The 10,661-nt window shown below is 36.2% G+C and overlaps 1 protein-coding gene across 3 annotated transcripts; it reads right to left on the bottom strand.

The window, feature by feature from the left end:
* Nucleotides 1-3,231: 3,231 nt before the first annotated feature.
* On the bottom strand, nt 3,232-8,005 carry LOC111905904 (cysteine-rich receptor-like protein kinase 18). Of its 3 annotated transcripts, none has more exons than XM_042897540.2 (8): nt 7,473-7,612; nt 7,050-7,341; nt 6,842-6,943; nt 6,520-6,662; nt 6,220-6,430; nt 4,172-4,409; nt 3,933-4,083; nt 3,232-3,816 (listed from the first exon to the last, which is right to left on the bottom strand). In XM_042897540.2, the coding sequence occupies exons 1-8, from the start codon at nt 7,473-7,475 to the stop codon at nt 3,469-3,471; spliced, it is 1,488 nt and encodes a 495-aa protein (XP_042753474.1). In that variant the 5' UTR covers nt 7,476-7,612; the 3' UTR covers nt 3,232-3,468. The 3 variants fall into 3 exon arrangements, with proteins under 3 accessions (XP_042753474.1, XP_023757407.1, XP_023757406.1); XM_023901639.3 differs by having other exon boundaries at nt 3,240-3,816; nt 7,050-7,349; nt 7,473-8,005; XM_023901638.3 differs by having other exon boundaries at nt 3,240-3,816; nt 7,050-8,005.
* Nucleotides 8,006-10,661: the final 2,656 nt, after the last annotated feature.

Genomic DNA, 10,661 nt, shown 5'->3' on the forward strand with positions numbered 1-10,661 from the left:
ATATATATTCACATGATCCTGAAACTGGGGAGAAAAATAAGTCATTCTATTATTTATTTTTTTTAACTTGAATATCAGATTGATGGGTATATACATATATTACAACACCAAAAAGCGGGGAGACCATGGCCTCCCCTGGCCCCTAAGACGGTCCGCCACTGCTTTCATGTGTGTTATTTAAGGAAGTTCGCGGGAGAAGTTCCTGATGTGATTCCACTTTCAAAGATAATGATTGATGAGAACAAGAGGTTGATTGAAGAACCCGAAGCGCTTGTTGACCGTAAGAAGAAAAAGTTATGACGTAAGATGGTGGAATTAGTGCTTGTGTGATGGAAACATACATCTAGGCCGAACCTCACATAGGAGATAGAAAGCAAAATGGGAGTCATTATCCACATCTGTTTGCTGATGCATGATTCTGTGACAAAATCATCCTATGGTGGAGAGAATTGTAATGCCCGCGTTTTTTCGCTAGGAATTAAAAAGATGATGTAATTGTAATGGTCAACAATTGTAACCTTTCTATTAAATAAATAAAGAAAATTATTTGATTATTATGTGTTTTATGTGTAGTTATATGTATTATACGTGTTTAAAACAATATAATAAAATAGGAATAAAATAGAAGTGTTAAATTGAATAATAATTAAGCCGGATAACCTTGATAAAATTCGAAGTAGTTGGGATGAGGATTACGTGGATATAAGGAACGCTCAAATCGGGCTTAGAACGAAGATGTTGTGACCCGTTGGAGTTTCGTGTTCGACCCGATACGACAACGTTGTCTTAAAAAGTGAAATTTCGATAAGTTGCTTATTAGCCTCAGCAACCTGAATGAAAGTCGTAGTAATCGTAAAACCGAGAACATGCATAAAGAACGTCCAAATCTAACTTTGTATGAGGAAGTTATGATTTTTTGATGTTTCAACGTAGTTGTGTTAGCACATAAATCGAATTTTATATCGGTTGGTTTTTTGTCGAAACAATCTAAACGAGGGTCGAAAATCTTATTAATAGGAGTCCGTTGATATAAAGACAATCGAGAACAGATGTTGTATGAAAAATATATGAATTTTAAACGGAAATTAGCAGTGTCACCCTTCCAAAATAATAAATAAAAAATAAATAGAGAATTAGCCGACATAGTCTAAATAAAAGTTGTAAATCTCGTTGATAGCTACACGTAGATATAAAGAGCGTCAAAATTAGAGTTCGTATGAAAAAGTTACAATTTTTTGAAGTTTCACGAGTGCACCTCGCACAAAAGAGGCGCAACGCGCATGTTTCTAGAAAGGCCACGTCACCCTAGTAGAAAATCACCACGTGCAACACTGAGAGAAGAGGATTGCCGATGAAGATAGGGTGCGGTGCACCCCATGTCTAGGCGCGGTGCGCTTTCGGATTTTGAGCCCTATATAAAGCCTTTCGTACCTCATTCGTTCCACACACCCATACAAGTCTCTTTCTCTCTCTCTCTCTCTCTCTCTCTCTCTCTCTCTCTCTCTCTTTAGTTTTGCCCTACTTTAGCCTAATTTTTCCTTTAGTTTTCATTCTTCGGCTAAGCCCTGAGGCCCTGAGTGATCGGCAAGTGGTAGCTATCAGGTCGGAGCTCTGCGAGTATGATTTTCAAACTTTTGTCAGGAAAAACCTCTGTAAATTAAGCTACACTCTAGTCTTTTCAGTGTAACTTATATTTATCAATAGATCCATGTCGTTATACTGATTGATTTACTTACAGGGGGTGATGCCTAGGCTAGATTTAGTGAGGTGTTTAAAGTGTACGTGATTTATAAATAGTATACTCTGTATACCAAACGGACCCTACCTCCGATATGATCTTACCTGGTTACTCCTTACTTGATATATCTTGATGTAGACATTGAAATTATTGAGGAATCTTGACTATATTTAGTCACGAGAAATATTAAACAAAAACTTAGTGATAATTGAACCTAGGTTACATCAAAAGAAAGGCTAAGTACTAAAGTGAAACGCTGACCAACTTTTTAGTCATTCAATTTAATAAGTAAGTGCATAGTTACTTTCATCTTACACATAGATATAATGTATTTAGATGATTAAATGTTATGTGTACCTATTATCTGAATTACTTAATATATGTGTTAGATAGATTATATAACTTTTACTTGGTTTAATCATACATGTATTTTCTTATATAATTATATAAATTATATTGGGTAGTGATGGGTGATGAAAATGATGAGATGATGATGAGAGGACTTGATTATTGATGAACCAGTCATCTAGTAGAGTATAGATGGCGACCACAGAATAATCTAAACAATCTAGTGGAAACGTTAGTATGCTCGCAACCTGTAGGTGTTAATGAACTATATGTTCATTTGATGTACTTTATCCCCCATGTTTGCCTTAATGACATATATTGCTAAAGGAATTACCCAAACAGTATTGTCTACCCGTTGATGGTGTTGATCCTTAGGATAAGTCCCTTGAGATCAGTAATTTAGGACCAATATGTGAGAGTAACGGGAATGGGTAATCAGGTGAATTATTTGATGTGAACTATATAATTAAAGAACTTAATTATTGTGGGTTGAAAACCATATGTGTTCACCTATTCCTCAAGTCTAACCCACTTAGTTTCCTTTTATCACAAGAGACAGTACAAATGCACAGGGATAATGAGTGATTTGAGGAGTTGGTAGGCCATTAGTATAAATAAATGTTATAAGGCCTGTAAGACAATGTTTATGCTTATGTATCTATATTGACGATAATATCCCAATGCTTTATATATAAATGAAAATTTTTTCTTCAAGAAATATATTATGTTTTGGGAACAAATTCCACATTAAGTTTTATACTTTGAAATAAATAAAGCATAAATAAAAAGTTTTAAAATTGACCGTAAAAATAGGATGTCTTTTAGTATTAAATCCAAACTTGCAACAAAACTTGGTCATCCAGCTAAGGCTTTAATCCAAACTTGCAACAAAACTTGGTCATTTACTTTTCCTAGTTTATTGGAAGTCTTTTAGTATTTAAAGAGTTGTATGTTGCAGTCTTTTTATCAATTGAATATAGCAGAAAATTTCCCCAAAATACCCTTCTTCTTCATCCACTGTTTACCCTGTTTTGTTGCTTCTTCACAGAAAAAGACAGCCTCCTTTTCTCATACAGCCCTCTCCCGCAATTTTATAAATGTTGTGGGTGCAAATGATTATGTGGTATTGGTCAAACAGTTTGGCCCATTCAAAAGTGGTACATTGATACCATGAAAAAAATTACAATACAGTAATTGAAATGCTAGTCTGATAAGAAAAGTATTGGAGAGAGAGGTTTGTGTATTACTTGAATCAATTCAATGGCAACCAGTACACTCGTTGAGTATTTAAACAAAAGAATAGTAAGCACACTTTATATATAATAAGTTAATAACCGATGTTGGCATGGCATATCAGTAACATGTTGTATATTCACTGGAAGCTAGCCTCCATGATCGATGCGATTATTTTCTGAAGATTTCCCTTCTTGCTCGTGTGTTGTTTCATTAGAAGAATAAAACCCAGAGTCATCAGCATTCCATGTAGAAGAAGATTGATCAGACATTATAAATTGGCCAAAAGACATTGGAGGTTTAGGCTCAGAAACAATTTTCCATTCACCTTCAAGCATAGAGGCAACTGAAGACATGGTGGGACGATCATTCGGGTCTTCTTGAATGCATAATAGAGCAATACGCATCCATTTAAGAGCCTCATCGACAGGACAATCATCCTTCAAATTTTCATCTATCAGTTTCTCTCCTTTACCTTCTTTCCACAACATCCATGCCTTCAATTGTCAAATATGGTCTATGATTAGATTTTTAAACTACATGGTGTGTGTGTAGATATCTGCTTTCATATTTTTCAACTTATTGAAAAACTGAAAGAACATAATTGGCTTACATAGGAGAGCAGGTTTTGATCATGCTCTTCGTGGAACAACCTGTTGTTTTTTTTCCCAGACATAATTTCAAGCAGAAGAACACCAAAACTATACACATCAGATTTGATTGAGAACAATCCCTCCATTGCATACTCCGGAGCCATGTATCCACTATCCAAGGATTATATAGAACTAGTTACAAATAACATAAAGATTTGAACATGTCAATTGTTATCAAGTATAAATTAAAAAGACTTACTAGGTCCCAACGACTCTATCAGTATTAGCTTCGATTTGATTTGTTCCAAAAATTCTAGCAGTGCCAAAATCTGATATTTTTGGATTCATCTCCTCATCTAGTAGAACATTGCTAGCTTTGAGGTCTCTATGTATGATCTTGAGGCGAGAGTCTTCATGAAGATACCGAAGACCTTTTGCTATTCCATTTACTATCTTAACACGCTTAGCCCAGTTCAGTTCCTTTGCTTTTTCAAGATCTTTTTCATAAAATGAATTCTAAATTAAAAAGAATTAAATGGGTAGTAATTTAACAGGCTCTAGAAGAACAAGAGCAAGAGAGGGAGTTATATATGTTAACAAAAGGTTGGTATTAAACCTTGTGCACCAAGGTAAAGAAAAAGAATTGAACTCTTGTTGTGACACGTTAGAAAAAAACTTGCTGTGATTTTTTTTTTTAATCTGAAACTTTAACATCTATTTATACTAAACAAAATAGAATCCTATTCCAATAGCAAAACTAGCAAAACACAAATCCTAAAAACTTTCCTATTAAACCATATTTAAACTAAACAAAAATAAACTCCTAAAATACTAAAACCGATTAACCCAACAATCACCCCCTTAATCGGATTTGTCACACGAGTCACTCGTCGTTCAAAACAATGCCGGTTCCTCTTCGATTAGACCCGCTTCTTCTTTTTCCCATTTAGGACACTCGTTTTTATAGTGACCAAGCTCACCACATTTGTAACATCTAACGTGACTTTTATCCCGGACACGTTCATTACCATCTCGACTTCTCCCGGACCCCCGACCTCTTCCCCGGCCATGTCCAAAGTCATCCCGATTTGAACGTCCATTGCCACAATGCTTACAAACATGTGACTTTTCGTCACTAGCCAACAACAACCCACCTTGAGTGTCCTCCACTTTCTCAGTTCCTCTTATACGCTCCTCGTACGCCTTCAATCTACCAACCGCTTCATCGAATAACATTGAATCCACCTCGAAACATTGCTCTATTGAAGCCACGATTTGGAGAAACGACTTAGGCATCGAATCTAGTAACCTTTTTACCAAATCACCTTCTTCAAGATCATATCCAAGACTCCTTACTTTTGACGCTAAACCGGATAATTTCGTCACAAAATCATCAACCGTTTCATCCTCTTTCATGCGTAAACTTTCAAGCTCCCTTTTTAAGGTTGCAAGTCGAGCCGTTCTCACCCGATCCACTCCCAAATACCGTGTTTTTAGCCCATCCCACACTTGCTTTGGGTCGGTGTAACTCGCCATTTGCAACACCATGTCTTCGGGTATCGCTTGAAACAAAAAAGCAAGAGCTTGTTTTGACTTCTTTTGATCTGGTGCTTTATCTGACGTCTTCGGTTCGACCGTCTCCCATATGTCATGTGCATCCATAATTGACTTGACTTTAACCGCCCACACCGGATAATTCGTTGAAGTCAAAACCGGAACTTGATATGTCAAAGAACCTCCTTCTTTAACCAACGCCATCCTTTTATCCTTAACCCCGACTTCTTTAATCAAGCTTGTTCCGAGAGCACTCTCCCACCGGACAACAAGACAAGGTCACGACCACCTTTACCGTCTTCCGTCACCCGCAAAACGAACCGAATCAAAGCCACCTACTTTGACGTCTTCCCGTTCGTTTACTCCGCGCCTCCGGTTAGTCTCTCACAAGCCCGATTAAAAGAAACCGGGGTTGCTACTAATCAACCTCGAATCACACCCCCTTCAACGAAACCGCGCTTTGATACCAAGTGTTAACAAAAGGTTGGTATTAAACCTTGTGCACCAAGGTAAAGAAAAAGAATTGAACTCTTGTTGTGACACGTTAGAAAAAAACTTGCTGTGATTTTTTTTTTTAATCTGAAACTTTAACATCTATTTATACTAAACAAAATAGAATCCTATTCCAATAGCAAAACTAGCAAAACACAAATCCTAAAAACTTTCCTATTAAACCATATTTAAACTAAACAAAAATAAACTCCTAAAATACTAAAACCGATTAACCCAACAATATAGGGATGGAAAACAAACCAAAAAGGTACTTATCGAGACTACTGTTACACATGTATTCGTAGACAAGAAGCCTTTCATTCCCTTTCATACAGCATCCCAAAAGCCTAACAAGATTCTTGTGTTGAAGTTTTATAATTAGTTTGACTTCTGTTTTGAACTCTTGCATTCCCTGACTGGAGTTGTGGGAAAGTCTTTTCACTGCTATCTTTTTACCATCCGAAAGCTCTCCCTATGATTAAGTTTATCACTCGTTAATATAAACTAACAAAAGAAAATAAAACTGGAACGCATATCGATATAGTTTTGGTTAATTATTACCCAAAAAACAGGACCAAAACCACCTTCTCCAAGCTTATTTGCAACTGAGAAGTTGCTAGTAGCGGCGTTCATTTCATTTAATCTAAAGTAAATTATCTCCCCAGTGTCATCGTCTAATGCGTCAAACACCTCTTCCTTGTGCCCTGCACCATTAACATTATTCCAATCCTCGGTCATTGTAACAATTAATAATATACTTCTTTCCGTATATGAAATCAATCGTGGATATCAAAATATATTTTGTATTACTTAAATCTTGATTAAATCTTAGATATCACGAAGGTATATAATTATATATGAAATCAATCTTATATATGCTGACCTTTTTTACTGCGAACCCTTAGCCAGATAAAAAAGGTGGAGATGGCAAATGCTACAGTTGCAGCTGCTATGGTTGGGCCGATTACATTTGATCTATTTTTCCCTTCACGGATCTAAATATCAAAAGACTGATCGACCTTCTGTGCACCATGCACTAAACTAAAGAAAATATCTAATCTACAAAATAAAATAAAGAAAATCACATGAACCTGGAGGTTGAATTGTAGACGGATTCGTTGGTGGCATTGGAGGATCTGAAAAGTTGACAAGATCAATGGCGTATCTTAGGAAACATGAGTATCGGTAGGAGACTACTACTTCTGCACTTCCATTACAGCATGTTAGTAGATAATCAGTAGCGTTCATCAAACACTCATGACATATGTCGTGAGATATATTGGGAAAGCATTGCATAGTCGCTTGAATACTCCCCGTAGACCTTGGTAAAATGATAGCGTCAGAGTAAGATGTTGTATTGTACCCATCTACAGCTGCTTTACCCTGTAACTCTTTGAATAAGTTTCCAAGTGCATCAAGGATTGAATCCGAGTTAGAGATATAACTTTCTCGAATGGATAGAACTTCATCGTTTCTCTCAAATGTGCTATTAGAGTAGGTTAACATACACGTACCATAATACCACCCTGTCGCTTTCTTTTGGTTGGGGCAATCACGTCTTAGACGTTCGGTAGCTGACTTCACACATCCAAGACAGCTCTCGACATCAAAGTCTCCAGGGCATAGGGCAACGGCATAAGTAGTGGTGGTGCTCTGATCATCGTCTTGTGAAGAATCTGAAGATGCAGTAAAGAAACCATTTCCATTATGTGATTCGGTAAGAGAAGATAACGTGTCGTTGAGGTTCTTTTGATATGCACTGTTTTGCTTATAAGTACCCTGGGTTCCGCAGACAGAATCTCCATGGGTAATGGTGAGAACGGAAAGATGTGTAAGAATGGTGAACTGAATTATAAGTAACACCCAATTTGGAGAGGCCATTACAGTTTTGTTTCTTTTTTGGTGCGAACTATGGGGTGGAGTATAAATGGCAATAGGCCTATTAAAAACTTCGATTCCTTAACCATGAACGTGGGAACTAGCTAGGAAGCATCCTTGAAAATTCAAACAAGAGCTGAAAAATGAGGGATCCCCCATGGCCCAAGTTTTGACTTCTATGAAAATGTGGTCGACGAAAGAAAATACGTGGAGTATAATTCAAAGACGACTGGAGTGGAACATTCATACAAGCGATAAAATTCAACAGCAAAATTTTCAACGCAAGTAGAACCACTAATTTTCTAAGGATATCTAGGCCCATTTCCTTTCCTTTCTCTCGTTAAGTTCAACTTGGGAACGGGGTGTTAGAGTTTAGACACACCATGATTAGTATTATATTATTTATATATTATATCAAAACATCAACATATTCAGTATATTTATCATAAAAATTAAAATTAATATCCCCTTCTTTAATAATAAAAGTGTACCTTAAATCCACGTGCATTTACCTAAGCCAGCCCTAACACTTTTTTCCTGCTCTTTTTTTCATTGTCATTTACCGAAAATACCATTATTTTCTCTCTTAAAAACTATGAAACTTCCTATTCTGCCGCTCCTGTTGACTGGGTATATACATGCTATATCATATCTGTTATTTAAGGTATACTTATGGTATTAAGGTATGTGTTATGTGTTATTTAAGGTATACTTATGGTATTAAGGTATGTGTTATGTGTTATTTAAGGTATCTTGACTATTGTCACATCCCAACTATATTTCGTAATCAAATTCAAATAAAAATTTTCAAATCCCTATAAATACGGTTGATGATATATGTTATTATGTTAAACTCTGTGCAACTATGTAATATGTAAGGTATAAATCTAGCCAATTCGAAATGAGAAATTAAATATCTTCCTACTATTTGTTTCTACAAATCTTTCTACCCAATTAAATAAAGACATGTGTCACATTTAATGTTCATTTAATGATATTTATGTATACTAAAATGACAAATGTCATCATTTAATTTAGTATGAGGATTTGTAGGAACAAAAGTAGGAGAATATTTAATTTCTCACTCGAAATATATTCCAGTTAGACAAAACTGCACAAATGGTCCTCATGATTAGCTGAAAATTGTCATTTTGGTCCAAAAAGGTTTGGACTAGCACCATAAGTCCAAACTTTTCATTTTGTTGCGAGTTTTGTCTAATTTGCTTTGAACTTTTTTATAATGGCGATTTTGCCCTTACTTTTTGTTTTTTCATTTTTTTGTATTTATTTAGATATTTATCTTAATAAAAGAAAATTTAAAAAAGACAAAACTCTATCTCTCTCTCTCTCTCAAAACCTTAAAAGAACTATCCACCCCCATTATCTTATGCTTCGAGCACTAGTTATTGCAACTTGGATGAATGTGTGGGACAAATCAAAAAAAAAAATGAAATCTGACAACATGTCTTGGTTGTAGTCATCTGCATCCATTTTTTGTTCTTTGGAATCAAAGAACACAACATTTTCATCTTCTGAAAGATTAGTTTCATCATTGGAAAGATTGAACACTAGAATCCATCATCTTTTTTGAACCTAATGTCTCTTGCCCTATGAAATTTCAGAAGAATGATGTCGGAATTCTCCCACGTGGAGGCAGGAGGAGAAACCCCAAAATATGGAGTAAATCACAATTATCTTCATCTTCAAGGTTAGAAATAATAGTCGGATTTTTGATTTGGGGATGAAAGGTTCGATCAAGATGCCCTCCTCCATCCACTAGAAATTACAACCACCATTAGACAAGCATAACACCAGTGCGATAGATGTAATGGATAAACAAGAAACTTGACGCGTCTGAAACCTTAGGTCGCCGCCCTGCGTCTTCTTTGTTACCCAAGTTTGTTCCCTAAGCTTTAACGAGGGAGGGAGGAAAGGGAGAGAGATAAAGAGAGAGAGAGAGAGACCTTCGTCTTCAGATAAGGATTTTCCTGACGGAGGTTGGTGGTGCCGGAGACGTTGAGGGCTGAAGGTAGGCTTGAAGGCGGTTGTGGTTGAGGTGGTGGCGATAACGATCCTTCTTCTTTCAGGTGTTTCATCGAGCACCTAGATCTTGGTCTGACCTCGTCTCCTCCGGCTCCAGTGACTGCTATGGCGGGTGAGATATTGAAGGTAGGTTCCAAGTTCAAGAGCATTGTGTTGGAATATTTTTCACACGATAAACACACACTCAAATACAAAAGAGAGAGAGAGAGAGAGAGAGAGAGACTTTTATTTTTTAATTTTTTTAAATTTGAAAAATTAGAAAAATTAATAAGAGAGAGAGGTTTATTTTATTTTTATTTTTATTTTTTTTTTAAATCTGAAAATCAGAAAAAAAAATAAGAAAAAAAGAAAATCATATTAACGGGGCAATTTCGTCATTTTGAAAAAAATCAAAACAGATTGGACCAACCAAGCAACAAAATGAAAATTTTGAACCTCTGGTGCTAATACAAACCTTTTTGGACCAAAGTGACAATTTTGAACAAACCACAGGGACCAGTTGTGCAGTTTAGTCTTCCAGTTATATCGGTTACTATGTTACTAATATTAAAATTATTTATATTGTATGCATGTATTCACTTACATACATTTAAGGATAAACTCCTCCTGCATCATCCAAATTCCTTATGTATCCTCTCGGTGGCGGACGTAGAACATTTGAAGAGGGGTGTCACTCGTATACAAATTTGGTGCACCTGATAGGATTTTTTTTATACTATGGGGCGGAATCAGAGCAGTGGCTCGGGACCCCAAATGCACTACAAAGGCCCGCCACTGTATCC

Source organism: Lactuca sativa, chromosome 8, assembly GCF_002870075.4.
Source record: "Lactuca sativa cultivar Salinas chromosome 8, Lsat_Salinas_v11, whole genome shotgun sequence".
In the NCBI taxonomy this organism is placed as follows: domain Eukaryota; kingdom Viridiplantae; phylum Streptophyta; class Magnoliopsida; order Asterales; family Asteraceae; genus Lactuca; species Lactuca sativa.